General features: G+C 42.1%; 2 protein-coding genes across 2 annotated transcripts; one reads left to right on the top strand and one right to left on the bottom strand.

Moving 5' to 3' along the window:
• The first annotated feature begins 178 nt into the window (after positions 1 to 178).
• On the top strand, positions 179 to 26,391 carry LOC129719805 (gustatory receptor for sugar taste 64a-like). The gene is made up of 5 exons (XM_055671211.1): positions 179 to 200; positions 258 to 491; positions 546 to 1,182; positions 25,904 to 26,156; positions 26,217 to 26,391. The coding sequence occupies exons 1-5, from the start codon at positions 179 to 181 to the stop codon at positions 26,301 to 26,303; spliced, it is 1,233 nt and encodes a 410-aa protein (XP_055527186.1). The 3' UTR covers positions 26,304 to 26,391.
• LOC129725523 (uncharacterized) lies at positions 26,291 to 27,895 on the bottom strand. The gene is made up of 4 exons (XM_055681479.1): positions 27,744 to 27,895; positions 27,248 to 27,447; positions 26,872 to 27,106; positions 26,291 to 26,805 (listed from the first exon to the last, which is right to left on the bottom strand). The coding sequence occupies exons 1-4, from the start codon at positions 27,751 to 27,753 to the stop codon at positions 26,378 to 26,380; spliced, it is 873 nt and encodes a 290-aa protein (XP_055537454.1). The 5' UTR covers positions 27,754 to 27,895; the 3' UTR covers positions 26,291 to 26,377.

The raw sequence follows: 27,895 nt of genomic DNA, 5'->3' as shown, positions 1-27,895 counted from the left end.
TGGTCATTCTTTCGCAAGACTAAAACGGACAACCCTGGCAGCGAAAATAATTGAGCAGCAATTAGTTGAAGGATAGCGTATATTTATGGACACCAGCTGAATTGTTGTTTACAAACACGTTCATTGATTCGCGGGACTTCGCAGCTAGCAGACTAACTAATTCAGGTGTAGAGCAAAAATGGTTAGAAATACAGTGTCTAGTGAGTCGAAAACTAACACAAGTTTTGTCAGGGAATATCCGGGTTTTCACAAACCAGATCCGAATGGGAAGACCGTTCACGAAGTTTTGGCACCAATAATACTGTTCGGGCAGTTGTTTTCGCTGATGCCAATCTCCAATTATTTCCAGGAGACTCCTGAGAAAGTCAGGTTCACCTTTAAAAGCGTTCGGTGGTTGTACTCTTGTGCTACTATGATTTCGATAATTTCAATAATTATCTTGTTTTTGCTGTATGTTATTGAAACCAAATCCTTTGGACTCAACACAACAGGTTAGTCACTGAAAATTTATCCTGTCATTAATACTCATGTGATTTCACCACCAGGGACAATCATTTACTATACTGTTATCATTATTGCTATGATAGAGTTCCTGAGCCTAGCATTCAATTGGCGTCGGATAATGGTCCAATGGACAGAAGCTGAACGACCGTTCCTCTTTCCGCCTTATTCCGAACGGGCAGGACTCCCACTAGAGTCACTGGTGAAACGCGTAGCTTTTACTGTGGCGCTGTTTGCATTCATCGAGGACACACTCAATTTCATTTCCGCTTATAAACTTAACGAACTGCACATAAAATACTGTCCACATTCTAGTGACTTTTGGTACAACTTTTTCCGCCGCGAGCATCGCCATATCATACGTATAATACCGTACCACCCGGTGTTGGGGGTGGTAATCGAGAGCCTAATGAGGGTGGCAAAATTTACCTGGCACTACATCGATGTGTTTATCATTTGCGTCAGCCTACCGCTGCAGTATCGCTTTCAGCAGTTTAACGATCGAATCGAAAGTTTTGATGGGAGTGAGCAGCCGCGAAATGTGTGGCGACAGATTCGGCTGGATTTTCTACGACTGCATGAGTTGGCGGATTTTCTGGACGTGAAACTATCGAGGATTATTCTCATGTCGTGCGCTAACGATATGTTCTTTATTTCGGTGCAGCTGTACAATATATTCAAGTAAGTAATTCATCGTTTAGCTTACTATAGCTTTAGTTATTAGGCTGTGCTTTGATCTGCATGCTGACATTGATATTAGATAATATTCATAACTATTAAAATAAAGGGCCGTTTACATTCCACATGGACAGCAAAATCATCATTTTAGACCCCTAAAAGAAACCAGAGCAGATAAATCTAACTGAGAGTGGTTTCTAAACAAAAGTAACGAAACAAGTCATTCGTTTCTCTGCTATCGTCGAGAACAGAAGCATCTGAAGATAGCTCGTGATTATTTTGCCCGATCGAAAAAACAATACCGCTTTGTGTGTACGGTACGCGTATCGCTTGTGTTTTTCGATACCGGTCTGACTAGACAATAGCTGTCTAGTAGCCGGAGCAAATTCCCCGCGTCGCCGCGCGCTGGTTGTCCAGTAGCTGGAAGTAAATTGTGCATTGGGTGCAGATAGAACGGGTGCTGCTTGTGATTTTGATTCCGGTGCTGTGACAACAGAAGGCATCTAGCAGTCGGAGAAATTCCCCCGCCGCCGGCCCCGGCCGCCGGCTACCCCACTAGCGGCGTGTATGATCTCTTCAGCCTGCCGCCGGTGTATTGTTCATCCTGCTAGGAGCTTTAGAACGATTAATCCGACTAACAGCCACGAGGTCGTGTCTTATACGATAACAACACGGAAGATCGGTGAAGTATTCACGTTATTATTATACAAACATATATACATGGTTGGTTAATGACTGAACCAAAGGCGCATAACAGTTCCCACTAGTGAACCTCAGCCTTCCAGCTACCGTACCCTTACCTTCTCGTGGTACCAACTGATGTGCGAGTAACCAGTGGAAAGATCGGGTAACCAACCCTGGTGGGACTGCTGGTTGCATGCTGACAGGGGGCAAGGCTTCCTTTCTCGGAAGGGAGTTTCCTGGGATCGACACCAACAGAAGCGTTCTAAGTAACGCAGTGTCCTTCTCAAGTCCTGGTAGTGCCCGGGACTCTAAACAATGGCACTACGATGGCCCTCCTGCGACATAGTGGGGTTGGTCGCTGGCCTTGCAAGCCCGCACCATCAAAAAACAACAGCAACGAACGCATTAACGTTAAGTACGGACCGGAACAATCGGCTAAGACCTAGGCAACGAAAACGGACTAACGGTTGGATTCTCGGAACATGGAACTGCCGATCTCTCAACTTCCTAGGAAGTGCTTTCCGAGGAATTGAAGACCCGCAAGTTCAACATCGTAACGCTGCAGGAGGTATGCTGGAAGGGGACGATGGTGCGTACGTACAGGGATGGTCACACCATCTACCAGAGTTGTGGAAGCACACATGAGCTGGGAACAGCTTTTATAGTGATGGGAGAGATGCAGAAGCGGGTGATCGGGTGGTGGCCAATCAGCCCTAGAATGTGCAGGTTGAGGATCAAAGGCCGTTTCTTCAACATTAGTATTATCAACGTGCATAGCCCACACCTCGGAAGTACCGATGACGACAAGGACGAATTCTACGCGCAGTTGGAGAGTGAATATGACCGCTGCCCAAAACATGATGTCAAGATCATCATCGGTGATTACAACGCTCAGGTTGGCCAGGAGGAGGAGTACAGACCGGTGATTGGACGATTCAGTGCACACCAGCTGACGAATGAAAATGGCCTCAGACTAATCGACTTCGCCACCTCCAAGAACATGGCCATACGTAGCACCTTCTTTCAGCATAGCCTCCACCATAGACTCACCTGGAGATCACCGAATAGAACAGAAACACGAATCGACCACGTTTTGATAGATGGTCGGCACTTCTCGGACATTATCGATGTCAGATCACATCGAGGCGCTAACATCGATTCGGATCACTACATAGTGATGGTTAAGATACGCCAAAAACTATCCGTTGTGAATAACATACGGTACTGCGCCCGGCACGGTATAATCTCGCGCGACTGAAGACACAGTACGCGTCATCGCTCGAAGCTGCACTGCCAGAAGAGGGAGAGCTTGAAGAAGCCCCTCTAGGAGATCGCTGGAATGCCGTGAAAACAGCTATCAGCAGTGCTGCGGAGGAAGTCCTGGGACACGTGCAACCGAATCGACGTAACGAGTGGTTTGACGAAGAATGTCGGCAGATTTTGTACGAGAAGAACGCAGCGCGAGCAACAATGCTGCGTAGAGCCACCCGTCAGAGTGTGGAGCGATATAGACTGAAACGGAGGCAGCAAGTCCAACTCTTCAAGGAAAAAAAGCGTCGCCAGGAAGAGGAGGAATGTGAAGAACTCGAGCAGCTGCACCGCACACACGAAACACGAAAGTTCTACCAAAAACTCAACGGATCCCGCAGAGGCTTTGTCCCACGAGCCGAAATGTGTAGGGATAAGAATGGAGGCATTTTGACGGATGATCGTGAGGTGATCGAAAGGTGGAAGCAGCACTACGATGAACACCTGAATGGCGTGCAAGCAGGAGACCACAACAGGAGCGGAGAAGACGTGGTCGGTGCAACGAACGACGAAGATGTGTCACCCCCCACAATAAACGAAGTTAAGGATGCGATCCGGCAGCTCAAGAACAACAAAGCGGCCGGAAAAGACGGCATCGGAGCTGAGCTTATTAAGATGGGCCCCGACAAACTGGCTAGCTCGGAGTCGGGTGCTAAGAACCATCTTTGGCGGTGTGCAGGAGAACAGAGTGTGGAGGCGTAGGATGAACCACGAGCTTGCGCGCCTCTACGGTGAACCCAGTATTCAGAAAGTGGCTAAAGCTGGAAGGATACGCTGGGCAGGGCATTTAGCTAGAATGCCGGATAGCTACCCTGAAAAATTGGTGTTCAAATCCGGCGGGAACGAGAAGGCGAGGGGCGCAACGAGCGAGATGGGTGGACCAGATGGAGCACGATCTGCAAAGTACCGGGTGCCCGCCGTACTGGAGGCAGGCAGCCATGGACCGAGTGAATTGGCGGAACCACGTTATGCAGGCCATGTCTTAGGACGTACGGCCATCTAAGTAAGTAAAGTAAGTGAGTAAGTAAGCTACGAGCTCTTTACAAGAGAGTACCGCGTGTACATCCCTGCCAAGGACGTGGAGATCGACGGTGTGGTTACCGAAGGAAGCCTCACGGTCGATGACATTTTGCGTCACGGGGTTGGCTGTTTCAAGAACCCCCTGATTCAAAATGTAAAGATACTGGATGTCAAGCAATTGCATTCAGTATCCATCGAAGAAGAGAAGAAGAAATTCCTCCCTTTGGATTCCTTCCGGGTGACATTCGCCGGATCCGCACTGCCGAGCTACATAGCTTTGGACAGGGTTCGTCTGCCTGTACGCCTGTTTGTACCGCGGGTCATGCATTGCCAAAACTGCAAGCAGTCAGGTCATACAGCCACCTACTGCTGCAACAAGGCACGCTGCAGCAAGTGCGGAGGCAATCATGCTGAGACCGCTTGCAGTGAGGATACTGAAAAGTGTCTTTACTGCGAGGGAAGTCGGCATGACCTTTCGGCGTGTCCCGCGTACAAACAGCGCGAGGAAAAAATTAAGCGTTCCCTCAAGGAACGATCAAAGCGCTCTTTTGCAGAAATGCTTAAGAGGGCTGAGCCACCCTCGACAGGAAACATCTTTTCCTTTTTGCCAACTGATGAGGGTACATCTGACGATCCCGTCGAAGGGTGTTCTTACGCCATGCCAGAAGGATCTAGGAAGGAGAGAATTATCCACTCTCCTAATCTTTCTCGCAAAGGACGTAAGATAACCCCTAGCGGAATGACCTATAAGCCAACACAAAAAGGAAGCGGTGAAGAAAAACCGAAGCATGTACCTCCCGGGTTTAGTTTTAAATCAAACCAGGAGTACCCACCGCTTCCTGGGGCACCAAAAACCTCTCGTGCACCCATTTCTCGATCAGAAAATAGAAAAGAAACTGGGTTCATAAAATTCAAAACGTTCAACATACCAGATCCCCTTCAAAATATTCTTCTTGCCCTTCTCCCTACAGTGAAAACCTTTTTGAAGCAACTCGCATCAAGTTGGCCCCTCATTTCAGCTATCATATCTTTCGATGACTAATACGGCGGAAGAGGTTAGGAATTTTATCACTGTATTACAGTGGAATTGCAGAAGTATCATCCCCAAATTCGATCTATTTTCTCATTTGATAAACACATACAATTGTGATGCGTTTGCGCTCTCTGAGACTTTTTTCAATTCAAACGATCAATTTCCACGATTTTAACATTATTCGTCGAGATCGAGACTCCCACGGTGGAGGCGTACTTTTAGGGATCAAAAAGTGCTATTCTTTTTTCAGAATCGACCTCCCCTCGATCTCGAATATAGAAGTTGTTGCCATTCAAACGAATATGAATGGAAAAGACCTTTGCCTTGTTTCGTTATATATTCCCCCATCCGCGCGAATTGATCAGAAGCAACTTATTGATATAGCAGAATTGCTTTCCGCACCTTTTTTTGATATTGGGGGATTTTAATTCTCACTGTTCGCTATGGGGGTCACTGTACGACGACAACCGATCTTCTTTATTCTGTAACTTGATCGACGACTTCAATATGACAGTTTTGAATACTGGGGAAGCGACACGTGTACCTGATCCTCCAGCACGTGAAAGCGTGCTTGACCTATCCCTCTGCTCGACATCACTAGCGTTAGATTGCCAGTGGAAAGTAATCAACGATCCCCACGGTAGTGATCATCTTCCAATCGTTATATCAATTGCTAATGGTCCAACTTCCCCGAACCCAATCAATATTTCCTACGACCTTACACGTAATATTGATTGGAAGTGTTATGAGTCGATTATAGCGCAATCTATCGAGACTCACGAGGAACTTCCTCCGGAGGAAGAATACGCGTTCTTAGCTGGCTTGATAATCGACGCCGCGACTCAAGCTCAGACGAAACCGATACCCGGGGTAACGATTAGACAGCGCCCTCCCAACAAATGGTGGGACAAAGAGTGCTCTGAGCTGTACGCGCGAAGGTCCGCGGCGTATAAGGACTACCGGGAGTACGGCACTGTCAACCTGCTTCGAAAGTACGAGGCACTGGGCAGGCAGATGAAGAGCTTAGTAAAGGCGAAAAAACGCGGGTACTGGCGGCGGTTCGTAAACGCGTTGTCGAGGGAAACAGCGATGAGCACTCTTTGGGATACCGCCAGGCGCATGCGGAACCGTGACGTTTCGAATGAGAGTGAGGAGTATTCTGATCGCTGGATACTCGATTTTGCCAAAAAGGTCTGTCCGGACTCTGTACCGGCACAGAAAACCTTTCGCGACGCGTTTTTAGTAACTACAGAAGAGCCTCCATTTTCGATGTTGGAATTTTCAATGGCTCTCCTGTCATGCAACAATAAGGCTCCAGGGTTAGATAGAATAAAATTCAACCTGTTGAAGAATCTACCCGACTCTGCAAAAAGACGCTTGTTGAGTTTGTTCAACAAGTTTCTTGAGCTAAATATTGTTCCGCATGACTGGAGGGAGGTAAAAGTCATTGCTATTCGGAAACTCGGGAAACCTGCCTCTGATCACAATACATATAGGCCGATTGCGATGCTCTCTTGCCTCCGGAAATTAATGGAGAAAATGATCCTCTTACGGTTAGACAAATGGGTCGAAACAAACGGTTTACTTTCAGATACTCAATTTGGCTTTCGCGGGGCAAAGGGACGAACGATTGCCTAGCGTTGCTTTCTACTGAAATTCAACTCGCATTTGCTCGAAAAGCTCGAAAAGAGCAAATGGCTTCTGAGTTCTTGGATATGGCTCTGTCTCTTGGCTTTTGACTCTGTCTCTGTAGAAGTTTTAAGCGCGAAACTTCATTCGCAGGGACTTTCACCAAATTTGAATAACTTTTTGCTCAATTTGTTGTCAGAATAGCATATGTATTTCTCACATGGCGATTCGACAACTTCCCGAATTAGTTACATGGGCCTTCCCCAGGGCTCATGTTTAAGTCCTCTCTTATATAATTTTTAAGTCAATGACATCGATGAATGTCTTGCAAATTCATGCACGCTAAGGCAACTTGCAGACGATAGCGTTGTATCCATTACTGGTAGCGAGGCTAGCGATCTGCAAGGACCATTGCAAGATACCTTAGACAATTTGTCTGAATGGGCCCTTAAGCTGGGTATCGAATCCTCTCCGGAGAAAACTGAGTTGGTCGTTTTGCCTTTCTCCTAGAAAGGTATAGCAATCACTGGAAAAACCGAAGGTATAAAATTGGTCCCAATGGCCGAATGTCATATACCACTCGACTACTTTCGACGAACTGAGCATTTTCTGTATATATGTATGTATGTGTGTATGTGTGTGTGTGTGTGTATGTATGTGCAACTTTTTTTTCTCACTCACTTTTCTCAGAGATGGCTGGATCGATTTTCATAAAATTAAATGCAAATGAAAGGTCTAGTTGCGCCATAGGTTGCTATTGAATTTCATTGTAATCGGATTTTTAGTTTAGAGGTTATGTATCAAAATGTAAAAATCACGAAACATCAATATCTCAGAAACCGCACAACCGATTTCAATAAAATTGGATTCAAATGATTGGGCTGTCCCTAAAACCCTTAACTTTTGAATTTCGTTATGATTGAACATATGGTTTAAAAGTTATGTAAAGAAAAGTTATCCTGAGGTTGTTTAAACTCACTCATTTTTTTCAGTGATGGCTGAACCGATTTTCACAAAATTAGTGTCAAATGAAAGGTCTAGTTGCCCCATAGGTTGCCATTGAATTTCACTGCAATCGGATTGTAACTTTGTCCGTTGTTAATAAAAATGTGAAATCACATAATGAAAGTAAACATATTGACTTTCTCCTAACGATCACTGGCTAATTAAAAGGTAGAAAAATGATTGAAATGGCCGAATGTCATATACTACTCTACTCAGTTCGACGAATCGAGCATTTTCTGCATATATGCATGTATAGGTGTTTGTGTTTGTGTGTGGGTGTGTACGTGTGTATGTGCACCTTTCTTTCGCATTCACTTTTCTCGGAGATGATCTGACCGATTCTTTCTATCTTGGTGTCAAATTAAGGGTCTATTTGCCGCTTAGGTTGCTATTAAATTTCATTGTAATCAAACTTTTAGTTTTGGCGCTGCGTCAGAATGTGAAAAACGCTCTTATATCTCAGAAGCTATGAACATAGTTGAATTCAAATAAATGGGCTTTCAAACCCTTAAACAATGAATTTCATAATGTTTAAACATGTGGTTTGAAAGTTATAGAAAGAAACGAAACCCGCAGACTGTTTAAAACTATAGCTACGATCAAAATATGTGGCCTCAACATCATTTAAATTTAATATTGTACTATTTCAATGTTTGCGGCCTTGCTCGGGATTGAAGTTGAAATTAAAAGTCATTTCTATCATTTCACTTTTTGCCTTTCTCCTAGAAAGGTATAGCAATCACTACAAAAACTAAAGGTATAAAAGTGCTCAAAAGGGCCGAATGTCGTATACCCAGTGTTATGAAAATGACTGCAAGACAATGACAGCAAATTTTCAACTGATCCGGCTCTCATTGTATTGCACAGCTCTCACTGCTCCCCACACGTTCGGTGAACAGTTCGACAGCAACTGACGACAGTACACATGCAACTCCATACGGACTGTTATTTTTCTTCTTCATATGTGTGTTGGTATTTCCAAGCTGTCGTAAATGACAGCCTATAATCTTCCGACATCCTTCAACACGAATCCGAGCGGGATGTCAGGTGATTATGATCACGACAGTAAGGCCGATGAAAGAATGAAAGAGAGATAGTGCGAAGCACGTTTTTTCTTACGTGGGAAATAATATCAACAATGGAAACGGTTTGCTTTGTATACAATATGCCACCGGCCTGTGAAAAAGGAGAAACGAAAAAATGCAAGTCGACGACAGCCGCAGCCGATCAGCAGGCTGTCAACAGTAACAGGACATCCTCAAAATGAGCAAACTAGGCTGTCATGTCCGAACGAACAAAATACATGCGCAAGAATGAGCTGTCGTACGCAAAACAACACCGTTTCTTTGCCTTGTTTAAGCTGTAGCTGTATGTGAGCTCTCATGAATAGCGCATGCATGAGGCTGTTAGAGTGAAGAGAGGGAAAAGTCGTCAGTCGCTCTCCAGTCATTCTCCTAAGCTTGCGTATACCACTCGACTCAGCTCGACGAGCTGAGCATTTTCTGCATGTGTGTGTGTAACGCTCTCCCAATCTCACTCGATTTTCGAGATGGCTGAATCGATTTCAATGAAATCAATTGAAAATGAAAGGTCTAGTTGCCCTTTAAGACCCTATTGAATTTTATTGTAATCTGATTTCTAGTTTAGAGGTTATGTATCAAAATGTAAAAATCACGAAACATCAATATCTCAGAAACTACACAACCGATTTGAACAAAATTGGTTTCAAATGAACGGGCTACCTAAAAACCCTCAACTTTTGAATTTTATGAAGATTGAACATATGGTTCAGAAGTTATGGAAAGAAACGTGTTCTGGAGACTGTTTGATCTCATCAGTGTCATATGGAAAGTCTTGTTGCCCCATAAGACCCTAATGATTTTTTTTGCGAACGGATTATTATTTTTCCTGTTATGTTTAAAAATGTGAAATCCAGCTATGAAATGGAACATATTTCGAAGACTACATAAACTCACTCACTTTTCTCAGAGATGGTTGAACCGATTTCTACAAAATTAGTGTCAAATGAAAGGTCTAGCTGCCTCATAACACCCTATTGAATTTCACTGTAATCGGACTGTAACTTCGTCTGTAATGTATTGAAATGTGAAAATCACGAAACTTCATTATCTTAGAAACTACACAACCGATCTGAACAATATTGATATCAGATGAACGGGCTAGTGAGGGATATACTGATGAATTATGATTGAACACGTGGTTTCAAAGTTTGACTCCCCCATACGTTCCCTTTTCATTTGATTGTAATCAAACTTGAGCAACCGTTATGTTTTAATTTGTAAAAGAACGAAAGTCTATTATCTCAAGTATTACACGACTTATTTGAACATAACTAGTGTCATACAAACGAGTCATCTCTCAAACTTACAAAAAACAAACTTCATAAAAATTTGATACACTGTTCAAAAGTTTTGTAAAGAAAAGAAATTAAAAGACTATTCAACACTATAGCTGCTTAGATCAATATATATGGCCTCAACATGATTTTAATCTGGTATCGTACTATTTGAACGTTCCCGATATCGCTCGTGATTGAATTGTTCAAAATTAAGAGTCATTACTTATATTTCGCTATTTATGAAGCACTAACATTACGTCAAATTTCATATTTTATACTTTAATTACAACATCAATATTTTAGAACCCAAAGAGTGAATATACCTTTTTGGATTTAAGCATTCATGTGAATCTATTTTTACAAATAATAAGTTTGAACGAGAAAGGCTGAGTCTGACCGCTAGGTGGATTAATTTAGGTTTTTCTAGGAAGCATAACCCAGCTCAGCTGCAGCTCCTACTAACGGATAAACGATCACCCATCACTCACACTAAATGCACCTGGGCTTGTCATATTAGGTATCTGACACAAAAATGCCAACAGAGGATTAATTTTCTTCATACGATTACCGGAACCTGGTGGGGAGCCCACCCAGGAGACCTTCTAAGGTTATACCAAACAACGATATTGTCTGTAATTGAGTACGGGTGTTTCCGCTCCGCAGCAAACACACATTTGATCAAACTGGAACGAATACAATATCGTTGTTTGCGTATTGCCTTAGGTTGCATGCAGTCGACCCATACGATGAGTCTTGAAGTGCTAGCGGGTATTCTTCCGTTGAAACATCGCTTTTGGAATCTCTCTTATCGGTTGCTAATTCGATGCACAGTTATGAACCCATTAGTAATTGAAAATTTCGAGAGGTTGGTCGACCTCCAATCTCAATCCAGATTTATGACTTTATATTTTGACTATATGGCTCAAGATATTAACCCTTCTTCATACGATTTCTCCAATGTCGCACTTTTAGATACTTCTAATAATGCTATATTCTTCGACACAACCATGAAACAAGACATTTCTGGTATCCCGGATCAATTGCGACCCCAAGAGATCCCTAAGATTTTTTCCAATAAGTTTAAACATGTTAGTTATGATAAAAGGTTTTACACTGACGGATCTAATCTAGATGAGTCCACTGGCTTCGGTGTTTTCCACGAAAATTTTACCGCCTCCTACAAACTCGATGCTCCTGCTTCCGTGTACGTCGCAGAACTTGCTGCTATTCAGTACTCTCTTGGGATCATCGAAACCCTGCCCATAGACCACTACTTCATCTTCACAGATAGTCTCAGTGCCATTGAGGCTCTGCGATCGATGAAGCCTGTGAAGCACACCCCGTATTTCCTGGGGAAAATACGGCGGTTTTTAAGTGCTTTAACAGATAAAAATTACCGGGTTACCTTAGCGTGGGTCCCTTCTCATTGCTCGATTCCGGGTCATGAAAAGGCTGACTCTTTAGCTAAGGTGGGTGCTATTGATGGCGATATTTATGAAAGACCAATTCTGCCGGTACCCGGATAACTGTCCCATAATGAAAAACAACATGTTGAGAAAACGGCGATTCAATATTATCCGTGAATTTTCGGATTTCCAGCAATTACACCCAGAACCAATGACCATAACAGTTTCATGGCAGCACAAGTTTATCGTGGAAAACAAATAAACATGGATGGAATTGGTTTTACGTTATACAACTTGAAAAGAAGTTAAAATAGGACAAAATATGCGGGTACTTTTCAAAAGTACTCGCATATTTTGTCCCATCCCATATAAATTCAACCAGCAACCGGCAGTATCATTGGCAACGTAGATTGTACTACAGAAAAACAACATTAGTCTAGTTAATTAAATGTCATACTTCTATATGCCTAAAATAATCCGATATACACTAATCTAGAGCAAAATTATATGTTTACAGTTTATACCACTATGCAGTGGGACTGTAATGCGGGTACTTTCAATATGGGACAAAAACAACTTGGTATTTTTTCCATGTTTTTCCATACAAAAGTATCAATTTTAATTTTTTCCCAGAAAATATGATAACAATTAAGTCGATTCCTGATGATAACTCAAAAGTGACCGAAATCAGTATGGGACAGTTATGCGGGTACCGGCAGAATTGCTTATGATGAATTTTATAACATTTTGCGTCAGAGGACACTCAACAGTTGGCAATCATCATGGAATTTAGATGAACTGGGACGGTGGCTACATTCCATTTCTCCTAAGGTATCGACGAAAGCAAGGTTCAAGGGGTTGGATGTAGGTCGGGACTTCATTCGCGTGATGTCCAGACTTATGTCAAATCACTACACGTTAAACACGCATCTCTTTCGTATAGGGCTTGTAGACAGTAATCACTGCATTTGTGGCGATGGCTACAATGACATCGAGCATGTTGTTTGGTCGTGTGCCGAATTCTGTGGTGTTAGATCCGAGGTTATCCCTTCGGGCCCGAGGAAAACAACCGAACGTACCCGTTAGAGACATTCTGGGAAGCGGTGATCTCCAGTACATGACACAGCTATACTGCTTTCTGAAAAACGCTGACATTAAAATTAAAAATTTTGTTTGTCTATTTGTCAGATTGAGGATACAAATATTCTATGCTGAAGACACGGAAACGAAGAGCCCGCATCTATGCTTACACAAATATTTTGAACCCACAACAAACAAGAACACAATTGCTCTACCAGTTGAAAATCAAAGTTCCAAAATAGTTTTAAGTCAAAATTGTATCTCCCCTCCTCAGACCTTAAATCCCCACTAGCTCGTAGTCGGCCGCGAGAATAAATAAAAGTCCTCCCTCTTTTCCCTGCTAACGTAGAATTAATACGAATTGTACTTGGCTCAGTAAAACATAAAATATATCGTGCCGTGTCAAATCAACTAATTTTAAACCTAAAACCTAAACGAAACAAGTGGTGGAAATAGTTCCAGAATGGACAAGAGTTAGTTAAAAATTGATTTTTAAAAGGTCTCAAATAATTACACCTTTTAAACCAGAAAATACTTAAAAATTTACTAAATTTAAAGCTTAAGAAAACAAACCAAACAAGAATTCAGCTCCTAACGCAGCTCAAAGAGCATGAAAATTAAATAATCTCATACCTATCTCCAACTTCTATAAGACATAATGAATAGAAAATTACATGAATCAAATTCAGCCAAAATGGCAGGAAAACGTAAAACAGTAAAAATGCCGCTACAAAGGTTATTTCCAAATTGAAAAGAAACTCGTTTGGAAGAGCAGAGAAAAGCCTCTAAAATCAGGAAAACAGCTAGAAAATTGATCTCAAATCAGTATCTAATAACTCAAAATAGAATCTATAAACCAGAAATCAAAGTCAAACTCAAGAAACTATACTATACCAAACTTAATTTGAAATTAATAAAAACATCTCCTAAGTTTAAAGGTTTTTAACGATTTAATTAGTATGAAAAGGTCAAAATAAGGTATGACCAAAAATTTGGCCAAAAAGAGCTTCAACTCAAAAGAAAATAAAAACTCGTCTAAAAATATATGAGAAAATATTCATCAACTTTTGCGTCCCGCCTATCCTAAGGTGTCCACATGGAACGTGAACGGCCCCTCATAACCAGAAGCTTTCCATTACAGTCGAATCCCTTTATAGCGACATCGCAAGGGACTGTCGTTATAGCGAAATGTCGCAATAATACGAAGAATCATTGCATACGTAAAACAGAAGCTACCGTTGAGAATGTCGTTATAGATTTAACAATGTCGTTTTAGAGAGATTCGACTGTACTATCGTCGCAATAAAGAATGACAAGTATTAGTTTTGGTACGCCGTTATAGAGGAAGGTCGTGATAGCGAAATGTTGCAATAAAACGAAAATTTTTAGTATAAAACAGAAGGGACTGTTGAGAATGTCGCTATAGCGAGATTTGTCGCTATAAAAAGTGTCGTTATAGAGGGATTCGACTGTATTGTGTAAAATACTTTAATAGAAACAACACTGTTATGTTTGCGGGTTATGTGAAGACAAAGTCGTTGGTGGTATTGCTCCCGTTGCACGGCGCTTGTGTCACTTTAAAGATAAGCTTCCAATTGACATAGGGGTAGGCGGGGTAAGACCGCCCCCTTAAGCAATACTGTTTATAGAAAAAAAAGCGGCTGCAATTTCATTTTTTCTTCGCTAACAGGTTCTTCTGTTCAATACCCGCATTTAAAAAATAAGAACTGAAATATTTTTGTTTATTTTCCAGCTTTTTTTTAATTTAAAAATACATTGAAAATATGCAGATCTCTTTCATGCGGGGTAAGCCCGCCCACCAGCGGGGTAAAATCGCCCACCATTTTTTTAAGGATAACAAATATTTTTAGGGCCAAAAAGGTTGATTTTATCGGTATAGTGCCTTTGACAAAGTTGTAGATGGTTTTTTTTTTCTTTTTTAAAAAATATACACTGTGAAAAATCTGAAAAAAAAAGTTTTTTTTTACGTTTTAACTTATTTTGTTTTTCGATTATCCAAGTTCAAATCAATGTTTAGGTAACTTTTTGTGGTTTTCAAAATAAATAGATTTTCCAGAATTGGGGTTTTTCAAGATATTCAATTTATAATAAACCTGTCTTTAAACTAAAAATAAAAACTCATTAAACCTGTCTGTATGATTTTTTTGAAAATTTTTGTTTATAGAGTAATAACAATAATTATCAATTTTTTTATTCATATTTTAAATTTTTTATGTTTTTTTAAGAACAAAATTACCAACGACTCTATACATTAAACAAACCGCAAAAAAAAAATTCTTTACAAAATTTGAGCTTATAATATTTCTATTACCCCATGATCCAACAACCATCAAATTTTAGCTTACCTTTTGTTGATTTTGCAGGCAAAAACATATTTTTTTTGAAATAAATTAAAAATAAAAATTTTTGATTCTATTTTTATATCTTTTCTTTAAATTTAATTACAGTGTATACTTTTTTCGGAAGCAAAAAAACTACTATTTTCAACTCTGCAGGAGACGTCATATCGATCAAACAAACCGTCCTGGCTCTAATATGATTTTGTTCATTATTACCATTTTTACACAATTTTACTTTTTTCAAAAATTAGTCGTGTTAAAAAATATTACTAGAAAAGCTTCAACCAAATCGAAAATGGTCGATTAACATCGATGTCTTATGTGGCTTGAAATTGCTTTACTAATCCTGTAAATATTCTCTTTGTAGTGTCGAGGTATTTGGGTCTTGAAGTAAAACAACAAGCAGTTGTATACGTGGCGGTTTAACCCCATGTATAGTGGGCGATTTTACCCCCAGTGGAACATTTTCATATTCCATCGAAAAAGTAGTCAAAATTACAAGATTACTCACGGCCTTCGATATTTCCGAAAGAAGACAGATTCAGGCAAGCGGTTAAACGTACATTCACGAAAAAAACTATAGGTTTTTCCATAGAAAAACCTTAAGTCCCGTTGCCGCAAAACAATAGCGCGTTGATTGGTTGCCAGCTGAAAAGTTGTTTTTGATTATTTCTGTGACCGTTCGCGCACTATCAAAAATGAAAGGGGTGCAAAATGTTATGTAATTATACTGTAATAGACATGTTAAAGAAATTTTTCAATTATTATATAACTTGGTAGTAAAACTACGGTGGGCGGTCTTACCCCGCCGGGCAGTCTTACCCTGTTTACCCCTATTTGAAAATTGGTCTTGAGCACCTCTTATCCAGTCGCCTTTTATACCCGCTTCTTCGACATCCTCGTCGATGGTCGCTCGCCCGTCATACATTCTACAGGGTCAGACCACTGTAACCTGCCCCGTTTCGTCAACTTAACAACATCACTGTGTTAGTATATTTCGCATAGCTCATGATTCATGGGCTTCGGCCACACCCCATTTTCTTCTTCGCCACCTAGTATTGATCGGCAGGATTCTACGCACGAAGACCCCAAGCGCTCAGAGATCGGTCTCCTTCCACGTTCACGATTCATGACCGTCAAGTGCCACCGGGAGGATCGGCGTCCTGTAGTCCTCGCAAAATTCGTGCGGATCTGTAGGCTACGGCATCTAAGCTGGCTGCGTAATCCATAATAAGCCCTGTTCGCTGCCGTCTTTTCATTTCGCAGCTCACCTCGTCATCACACGTTACGAATGTATCAAGATAAACAAATTCATCAACCTCTCCTGCAGTATATACATCCAGCACCAATGCTCGCAGAACTACCACGCTCTCTGCCAGCCAGCCAGTACTTCATTTCGCCAGTGTTTATGGTGAGTCCAATTCTCACAGCTTCCTTTCTGAGAGCCGTAAAGGCCTCCTCTACGATTAACACCAATGATACCAATGCCGTCCGCAAAGCTTAGAAGCAGGTTAAACTTCGTGATAATGGTGCCACTCTTCTGCACACCTGCCCTTCTTTTAGCATCTGAACAGATCCCAATGCTTCAGACCATCCACCATCACAAATGCCGAAATTTCACCCACTATCCAGACGCTTGATGTGAAACTGTCAAGAGTCGTACGTATTAGCTTAATCAGTTTTACTGGAAAACCATGTTCAAGCATAATCTGCCACAATTCGTTGCGTTCCACTGAATCGTACGCCGCCAATGTCTATAAACAAATGACGTGTCTGTACGTTGTGTTCTCGGAACTCACGAGGATCTGTTTCAAGGTGAACATGTGTTTTATAGAAAGTCATAACGCTCGAAAACCGCACTAGTATTCAGCAACAAAGGCTTTCTGTAACGGCCTCAGTCTGTAGAAGAGGATGCAAGAGAGAATTGGATATGCGGAATTGAGAAAGGTTATGTCTCGATTATTGCTACAGTGGAATCTTTTTGCAAACTGGCGGGGAAATCTGCTCTCAGAAACCTGAGAAGAGAACTCAGGGAGTGGGATTGTATTTAACCGATCCCACTGAAACCCCTCTAGACTCCAGCCCTTATCTTCTCGGAACGACGCGACATTTTAGTATCACGTCGGAAGTGTTTTTTTTTTTCATGCTCCATGCACCACCTTTACTCTTATACATTGTAGCTAATCACCTAGAGACTAGCAGTTAGCTAATATTTGTGTTTCGGCGGTTGACTTGCCACACACGTTGTAGCTTCAGGACTATTTGAAAGGACCTGCACAAACTGCATACCAGATGACCGGGTCTTCGACATTGGGGTTCTCCTACGCTGATTGGGTCGTACTTCTGACACTTTCCCGCATTGTAAACAAGTACTTGATTCCGAAAATAATTTTTCAAAATCTTGTACAACGACACCACTACATTAATGCTACTAAGCGCGAGCGCTATGAAGTCTCAGCTGTCGTTTTTGAACGCATTTTTCACTGTCTCCATCACAGTCCAGGTGACAGCATTCAACACGGACAGCCACTCGCCCGCGGTTTTAAAAAGTTGGGCCTTCCCAGCGGTTTTGTGGTTCTTTGACTCTCTGCAAGCTTTTTCCACCGCGTTCAAAGCTGGTGGATACACAGTTTGTCCAAGCAAAGCAAAGCCTTGGTGCTTCAATCCGATTCGGAACTCGATCTTCTGTTTTTTTATACCCAGGCTTCGCAACCAACTGTTTAGTGTACAGAACAATTGCGGGGCTAGAGCTACGATCCTACTGACACTAGCAGTATCCCCCGAGCTGAGACTCGAACCTACGACGACTGGCTTGTTACGCCGTATCGTACCTCGAGACCATCTGGGATCACACAGTTTGTCATTCTTCACATTGCCATTCTTCTCAATTTCTGTCCTGTTTCCCTCGTCGGCTCTTCTACCTTTTATTTCGAAGTGTTGTTCCCAACGCCTGGCCATCTGCGATTTATCGGTTGTTGGGTTTCCTTATTTGTCCATACACAAAACGGTCCCTAATTCCGTTAACCGCTCTGTAGAAGCCCCTCGTGTCGTGCCTGTTGAAGTGATTCTCAACCTCCGCGAGGATACGATCTCAATGCCGCTTTTCAGCAGCTAGCTTCCTAGCTTCCCAGTATTTCTCCCGCATCTGACGCGTCACACGGATGTGCTTCCACTGCTCGTTCTGGACCACTTCAACAGATTCATTGATCCATCCACCAACTTTTCGAGTGTATTCTACAACAACTTCTTCTGCTCGTAGCCTCTGGATGTTCAGACTGTTCGATCCCGATTTGAATACGTTGGACAGCCACTCGCGAATCTGGGAGCAGGTCTATCCATTGGCGTGTCTCTAGGTGTGCTCCCGAATGTTCCGACCTTCAAAATAAATACTACAGAAAGCAATTCTGCTAGCATCACCGCAGACGATCTTTATGTCGTGTTGTGGGCACTCTCCATACGTTTTCTCTATGAGCTCGTTAAACTCCTTCTTTACGTTGTCGGTTTTATCATTTGTCGGCCGTAGGCGTTGATAAGGATCTATTTGGAGGACCGCATGGCATGGGCGTAGCCAGAATTTCAAATAGGGGGGGGGGCAAGCTCTTTAAAATTTTAGAAGTAAAAAAATGGTACACTAAGGTCGCTTTTCACGCGAGTTTTTACGTGGATCCCGGAATTTACGCGGTTTTTTTACGCGGATTCTGAAATTTACGCCATTTTAACGCGGATTCCGGAATTTACGCGTTTTTTTACGCGGCACGTATCCCCCGCGTAAAAAGCGACTTCAGTGTGTTTTGAAAAATAGAAATAAATACTAGTCTTTAGTGATTGTTACATCAAGGCAACCAGTGAAAAGTTGTCCTTGACATCAGAGTGGAAAATTTGATTATTCTTTGTCCAACCTCGAATATAAATAGATGTTCTTTACTAAAAACTTTTAAGTTCATTTTAACCTTTGGACATATTATTTTGGCGACGAGGATCTCAAGAATCCACGAACATGGCAGAAGATAGAGTTGATCAGCAGCCGCAACCGGGAATTCGAGATATGATTCACAAGATGGCCCTAATTTTACAGCGGATAACGGTCCAGCAGCAGCGTCAGTATCAAACCTCGGAGCAGATTTTGGAGTCCCTCTCTTCGAACATCATCGAGTTTGTCTTCGACGAAGAAAACGGAGTTACGTTTGGATGTTGTTGTTTAACCGCTACCAGGACTTCTTCGAGAACGATGCAGGCCAGCTGAATGATGCGGCGAAGGTACAGTCTTCGGGTATCAAACGTCAAACGTTCCGGAAGCGGTTTATGTGACTTTTCACGATTGTTGTTGACCATCTGCCGATGAACACTCAGCAAGCAGAGAGCACTCAACCGCTGTTCAAATATTGTTGTGCTGAACCGTTCAATCGTGCATGTTTCCATGGTAGAGCAAGTGCAATTTTAACTGCTTTCTCAGTCGCAGGGAAGAAAGAACGGGCTTTAGCTAGCAGGTCTATAAGATCCAACTCTTACAAGTTCTTACGGTCTGCTCTCATGCTGCTGCAATTTTATTATCAAACTTCCACTTCTTCAACAAAATTGTCAACTTCATAAAAAATTACGAAATTTTCGGTTTTGCGCTTGAACTCTTCCAACTACATGCGTATTACGTTAGCGGGATGCAGCAAGGACAACGCGTAGGCAGGTGCACTATCTTCATCGAACCGTGTTTCCAGTGAGGTTACAATAGAATCAAGGTAAGGAATTGTCACAGCTCGGTTCCAATACTCCAAGCCAGTTGATGCAGGTGGATTTACCCGGTACTTTTGCCGCTGCAATATCCTTGGTGGATCAACTGAAAAACCTGTGCAATTCCACGCAACATAGCGCAAGCATTTCAATCAATTATTTTTGATCTGGCTAATACTTTACACAGATGTTTCTATGGGCTAAAGATGTCGTTTTGTGCTATTAGAGTTATTGAAAACAAAATTTTGCACCAATGTCAACATTTAGGGGGGGGGCAAAGGCCCCCCCTGCCCCCTCTGGCTACTCCTATGCCGCATGGACGATTATTGATGGGCTTCCACCTGATGACACGCTTCATTTGGTTACCTAGCAGCACGAAACCGACGCCCAGTTCCGCTCAATCGCCGCCACTGTAGTAGATGCGGTACTTGAAGGAAGTACCCGCGATCGGGTCTACCAGCCAGCATTTGCGTTTTCCGGTTTTTGGCAAACTCACTCTTTGTATGGCTGCTACCTCCAGAGCTTACAGTCATGGCGAAAATAATAAATACACTTGCAGTGTTGGATAGTTTTCAATATGTGCGTACTGATTTTAGTTGTTGTATGATGTTATGTTACGTCATATCGATTTGTAGACATTATTTTTAAAAGAGGAACTGAAAAACAACAGAAATTTTTCTGTGTAGGTTATTCCAAAAGTTTTTTGCGTGAGTTAGTGTTTATATGGTGGCGAAAAATTTTTCTAAAGGATTTAAATTAGAGACTGCGCTAGCTAAACTAATAATTTTAAATTTTCGTTTGAAAATCATCTTCGTGTTTACTGCTTGAAGATTCAGCAAAGTGGCATGTTTTTTTCGGCAAACACCTGAAAATTCGTGATAAAAAATACCAATCAAATGATATTGATCTTACAACACTAGGCAATGTTAACGTGTCCTTAAACGCAACTTTTGCATGATTCACATATCTGTCAAAGTTAACCCTTGCATGCCCGGTGCAATTTTTCATATTTTCGAAAAATTCTTCTAACTCAGTCAAAACTCAATCAAATTTGATCAAACAAGTTTCCAAATAACAAAAAAAAGTATTGAATTTACTTAAAGTAATCTAAGTTGAGGGGTAATCACGTGAGTAAAGTTTGATAAAAGCTCAAAAAATGTAATTTTCAATAATGATCATTCCATACCATCACAGAAATACTGATGAATTCTCAGGAAACCACAAAGATTTTAATTTCAGAGCTAGTTTTTGAGCTTTTGCAACAAACCGAATTGAAATCGGCCTAACGACGATCAAATAAGAGCAAATTTAGCAACAAGCAGCTCGTGAGCCAAAATAAACAAATTTTAACCTGAAATATCGTTATTTTCGTTTCCAAACTAGCTGTAAATGATATATTTCAGCACAGAAATCATCATTTATCTTTAGCATATCGAAAAAAAAGTGGTTTACTGGAGCACATACCAGTACTAGTGTTAAAATTATAAATGTACATGAAGCTAGTTAATTGGAAATTGTTATAAAAATTGATCAATTTCACCCCGTTCCATTGTACCCAGGAAACTTTACTCTACTTCAAAAGCGGCACATTTTGGCAAGAAGTGAATATTCCGAAAAGTTGTTAGACTAGGGTTCAACTAAATGGTACATCGTGTTTTGGTCAGATGAGTCGGAATTGAACCTTCTTGGTCCAAACGGTCAGCAGCTAGTGAGAAGACCGGTAAATACTGCCTTCAACGCACAATTAACCAAGAAAGCAGTAAAATTTGGAAGTGACCACAGAATGGTGTGGTGCTGTTTTCCGATGCTGGTGTGGGACCCATTCATATTATAATATAGACTATGAACATTTAGATATTTTACTTAGCGTGATGCTTCCGTATACCAAAGAAAACATGCCTCTTCGTTGAATCTTTATACAGGGTAACGATCCTAAGCATACAGCATTTAAAACTTGAAGATGATTTTCAGAGGAAAATATAAAATTGTTGGATTGACCAGCACAGTCTTTTAATTTAAACTGTATCAAAATTCCATGGAAGATTGTTAAATCCTACGTTGCAACGCGTCATCCAAAAAATGAAACAGATTTACGGAAAGTCGTACATGCAACGTGAAATGCTGTTCCAGCTTCTACTTGCGAAAACCTGGTGGTAATATACCACGGAGATTGAATATGGTTTTACAAACAACGGACAAACCACAAAATATTAAAAGAGAGTTATGGAACGTAAAAGTTCACTTTGCTTACGATATGTAGAGAAATAAAGCTCATTTGGAATGTTTTGTATACATGTTCCAATAGAATAGGGGAACTGCTCCAATATTCATCTCATTAAGCCGATATTCACGAAGAATGCACGGGTTAAACACCAAATTTTTACGAAATTGTTGAACAAATAAACAAAGTACGCTTACTTGCTCTTATGGAATCCTTCAGCATTGTATATTTAGTAAACTTAGCTAAATTTATCTTAAATTTTGTAAAACGAACCACTTTTCACAACGCTTCTATATCCATCTCAAAACTTGAATCACTGCTCAATTATTCATCTCACGACGCCCCCATATTCATCACACTGTTAATCATGAATGAATCACATGATAATGAACGTAGTAAACCTAAATATCCGCTGTAGTTATTTACGTGCAAAATTGGTAACCTAGGTAACCTCTGCAGTGCTGTCGATTTATGTCAATCATGTCGAAATAGTTTATCATATCAGTATGATTTTTTCGTATTAACAGAAACTGGTTTGGCAACTTTTGATTTTCTTCAACGCAGTGAAAACAGATGAAAATACATACAGTTGAAATTTAGGAATTGTAGAAATTCATTTCATATATTTCTGCTGATTCAAGTTTGTTTTTTAAAAAAATTGAGGTAAACATTTCGAACATTAAAGTATTCTTAGTGTATTGAGTGATTTTGTTTAGTGATTAAAATAAAAAGTGGTCCGCTAGTGATGAAAAAAGCTTTGGTTGGCTGTTGAACGAGTCCCGTTGTCGCCGTATAAAACAATGCGCGGATTTTGTTTTCTCAGGTAGGTGATTGAATTAAATGAGTTTTTGAGTGCAGATGCCCGACTATAATATCAAATTTAGAGCTTTTAAGCAAGTTTTTGAGGATTCTACTTTATGAGGAATCTATAGTGAACTAAGAAGAATCCATTCCATGATTTAGCAGATTGATTAATTAGAAAATATGCGTTTTTTCCTGTTTTGAATTGTGTTTTCATGTTGTATAAGATTAATATATGGGCTGAGATGAATAATGGAGCAGTTCCCCTATTTATTTTTTTTGCCACTATAAAAACACAAACTCTTGCAAAAAACTTTCGGAATCACCGACACAGAAAAATTCCTGTTATTTCTCAGTTCCTCGACATCGCCGAACCTCGCGGCTCAACATTAAGCAGCTCCGGAACCCCCAGGCTGCGGAGGAATACGCGCAACAGCTTGAAGCGATGCTACCCACGGCGGGGGGGCTGGGCGCATTGCCTCTCGAAGACGGCTGGTGCAGCATTTGCACAGCTATCGTGGAGACCACAACGGCGACACTAGGAGTGGAAGCACTGAGTGGCAGAAACGACTGGAAGTGCGAGGCAGCGGTGAATGAGGAGAACCGGACCTGGGTGATATACCTAGGCAGGTCAACGAGAGAGAACAAGGCCAATTACAAACGGGCACGGAACGACATGACCACGATTCTCAGACGAAAGAAGCGCCAGCAAGAGGATCGTGAGCATGAGGAGCTGGAGCAGCTATACCGTGCCAGTGGAACGCAGAAATTCTATGAGAAGGTGAACCAGTCCCGCAGAGGCTATGTGCCGCAAGCCGACATGTGCAACGACGCGGATGGGAACCTTCTCACGGATGCCAGTGAGGTGGTCGACAAATGGAAGGAGTACTGCGATGGACACCTGAATGGCGAAACAGTAAACAGAGGCGGAGCAGAAACTGACCTAGGAGCACCAGCAGCGGATGACCGAGTACCAGCCCTCGATATTCATGAAGCTCTTTGTGAGATCGGGAAGCTGAAAAACAATAAAGCCGCAGGCAAAGACGGACTGCCGAGCGAGCTCTTGAAACATGGAAGAGAGGCGCTGGCTAGAGCGCTGCACTGGGTAATTTCCAAGATTTGGGAGGAGGAAAAACTACCAGACGAGCGGATGGAGGGAGCCATCTGTCCCATCTACAAGAAGGGCGACAAGCTGGAGTGCCGCAACTACCGCGGTACCTCGCTTATCAATGCCGCCTACAAAATACTCTCACAGATCCTGTTCCGTCGTCTATCACCTTTAGCCAGGAGGTTCGTGGGTCAGTACCAAGCTGGTTTCATGGGAGCCCGTGCCACCACGGACCAGATCTTCTCAATCCAACAGATCTTACAGAAATGTCGCGAGTACAACGTGCCCACACATCACATCTTCATTGACTTCACGGCGGCCTATGATGCTGTCGATGGAGAACAGCTATGGCAAATCATGCACGACAACGGATTTCCGGATAAACTGAATCGATTGATCAGAGCCACCATGGCGCAAGTGATGTGCTACGTGCGTGTTTCGGGGATACTCTCGAGTCCCTTTGAATCGCGCAGAGGGTTGAGACAAGGTGATGGACTTTCCTGTTTGCTGTTTAACATTGCCCGACACGAAGGGCACAATTTTCACAAGGTCTGTTCAGCTTCTGGGCTTCGCGGATGACTTCGACATCATATCACGTATCTTTGCGACGGCGGAGGAAACTTACGCCCGACTGAAAGCCGAAGCTGGACGGATCGGACTGCAGATAAATGGGTCGAAAACAAAATACATGCGAGCGAGAGGCTCCAAGGAGAACAACAGTAGCCTCCCAGCTCAAGTCTCTGTAGACGGTGATGAGCTTGAGGTGGTCGATGAGTTCGTGTATTTGGGGTCACTGGTGACCGCCGACAATAACACCAGCAAAGAGATCCAGAGACGCATCCAGGCAGAAAATCGTGCCTACTTTTCACTTCGGAAGACACTTCGATCGAATCGAGTGCGACGACGCACGAAGTTGACGCTGTACAAAACCCTGATAAGACCGGTAGTCCTCTACGGGATCGAAACAACAACCTTCTCGCGGAGGACCTTAACGCTCTTGCAGTTTTTGAACGGAAGGTGCTACGGACTATCTACGGTGGAGTACAGATGGACGATGGAGAATGGCGACGGCGCATGAACCACGAACTGCACGCGCTGCTTGGAAAGAATCCCATTGCACACCTGGCGAAAGTTAATAGTTTGCGGTGGGCTGGTCATGTCGTAAGGATGCCGGACGGCAACCCTGTGAAATCACTTCTCTTCAGCAACCCTACCGGACCAGAAATAGAGGGGCGCAGCGTGCACTATGGCTCGACCAGATCGAATGAGACTTGCGGGATGAGACGCCTGGGGAACTGGCGAAACACAGCCTAAAACCGAGCAACATGGCGACAAATTCTTGATACAGCACGAGCCACCACGGCTCTCGTCTGATTGGTAAGGTAAGTTCTCAGTTTCTCTTTTAAAAAACATGTCTGCAAATCGTAATGACGTTACATAACATCATACAACAACTAAAATCCAACACTGCAAGTGTATTTATTATTTTCGCCATCACTATACGTCAGGATACGTCCAAGTTCCCATCGATTCACCGATCTTTCCTTGGTTGCTCGTATCTCAGTCGGTACCACGTGGAGGTACAATGGACTACAATGGGGTCTATTTCATGCCAAGTAGTACGAGTAGTACTACTCGTACGCTATGCTCAGCCTTTTACCAACAGAAAACCCCAAATTGAATATTTTGTTATCGCTTGTCTCTCCATCTAAATGTGGATGAAGTAGCAAACAAATCAGGAAAATGCGAAAATATTTATCATATCATTATAATCGTGAACATTTTTGTTATTCAATGACACAAATATTATTACATTCCCCAAAGTTGTATGACAGCCATTAGCATTTGAAATATGCATTGTTATACTTATATTATTTTTCACTGGATACAAACCCCAGAGTAGTGAAAAATATAGAGTTCTGCGTCAAAGAATCTATTTATGATCACATAGCTAATAGTTCTTTTTTTTATTCTACCCTAATTAGTCCTAAAGCAACTCTATTCACTACAACCTACTACTGGTACTCGCTACTATTTCTCATGAGTCGGTGCTTCATCATGCTTTACATCGCCTCGTCGGTTAACGAAGCATCTCTAAAGCCTCTTGCTCTGCTTAGGTCATTCTCCACCTCCCAGTGGAACTTAGATTTACAACGGCTGTTGGATCATGTGTGCCTCAAGAGTATAGCATTTTCAGGAAAACGTTTTTTCTTCATAACCCGTCCCTTAATATTGGCAGTAAGTCTCACAAACACTGTGATGCAAGTTTCGAAAATAGTAACTTATATTTTTTTTCAGATGGCTGGAACAATCATGACTTACGAACTGGTAATGCTGGATCAGGTATCCAAGGACCAAGATACCACAAAAGATTGCAATTTTTAATACAACTCGTATATTTTATTGTGCATCGTCTTGGAAACAAGAAAAGGAATGTGCGAATTCGACAAATACATTGCTTAGTTTTCAATCAATACTTCGTAGCTTTTGATTGGTACTTCGCTGCCTCCGTATGGAATATACAGCGTCTGATGACTCGGGTGAACTTTTCCCGGTGTTAGACTGCCCATATAATGGGCGCGACCAACGTAAAGTGTTTCACCCGCCGATGTTCGTCCTCCCAGGACTGCATTCGGAGGAACACTGCCGAATCCAGCTGGAACCCATGAAACGTTTCCGTTGCAAAGCACCTCAAAGGAATGTTTCGGAACTTCCTGTCCATTGTAGCATACATAGGCAATCTGCTTGCTCGGAATTACCTTCGCCGGTAGCTGGTCTCCTTCATGGTAAGCACGACCAACGTAAATTGGTGTGCTGTCGCTATCATGCCCGGCTAAGATTGCGCCCGGTGGGATTGGAGCACCGGCGGAGCAATGTGACCAATTGGCTGCAAATTCAAGATGATTATATCAATAGATAGCAGTAGTACTTATTTTGAAGTGTGTGCAATTACATCTCTGTGAGCCAACAAGTACTTCGTAGTGTAGAAAGCTCTGTTCAGCTCCCCCAAATGGAATGTACAAGCAACCATGAGTACGATGAATTTTTCCCGGAGTTAGACTTCCTTCATGATGAGCGCGACCGATAAACAATGGCTCCCCAGATATCGTGTTTCCACAAAGCACTGCACCGCTCGGGACATGTCCATTACTGCTATGCACCCAAGTAAATCCCTGACCGCTTAATACCTGTACAAGTAAGATATCGAATTCCAAAGTTAGCAAAGCTTCACTTATGTCATCGACGAACAAACATTTCTATCGGTTTGATATCAGTGATAAAGTCAGCCAAGGGGATTTTTTTGCTGACCGTTATCAGATTGAAAGTACCTCAAAGTGTGACTTGAAAATTTCCTGCCCGTTGTGTGAAACATAGGCTGCCTGCTTGCTGGGGATCACTTTTGCCGGTAGCTGATCGCCATCGTGGAAAGCGCGTCCAATGTAGATCGGAGATCCATCCTGATCGTTGCCGGCGTAAACTCCGGCAGGCGGAATCCCCTGGTGAGCAGACCATGGCATCCAGTTGTATCCTATGATGAAGAAAAACAAGTTATTAATATTTCTTATCATCACAAGTAAAAGTCGTCGATAATCGATATGATTACTTTCGGTTGCGCAACGGTTGATAAGAAGCGAATCCGCCCATCCTTTAGTGGAACTTCTAGTAACTGACAATATGTGAATATTTCGAAGCAATCGCAGAAAATCATGATTCACTAATTCTAGGCTCTATCGCTAAAACTGCATGATTCACCCTAGTTTAGTTAAGCACTGGCAGCGTCAGTTGTTCAAATACTTTGAAAACGCGAAATGTGTTATGACTCACCTGCATTCATTTTGAGCACCAAATTTGAGAATAACAATCAATAGAAAATGAATTTACAAATGTCGATACTTGCGTCCGTTCAGCCAGCTCGATGGTAACTGCTGCAAGGCTCGAAAATGTAAACCTTTTCATATCACTTGTTCCAAAAGTAT

The sequence above is a fragment of the Wyeomyia smithii genome, chromosome 2, assembly GCF_029784165.1.
Source record: "Wyeomyia smithii strain HCP4-BCI-WySm-NY-G18 chromosome 2, ASM2978416v1, whole genome shotgun sequence".
NCBI lineage: Eukaryota > Metazoa > Arthropoda > Insecta > Diptera > Culicidae > Wyeomyia > Wyeomyia smithii.
This window is presented reverse-complemented; position numbering and strand designations above follow the sequence as displayed.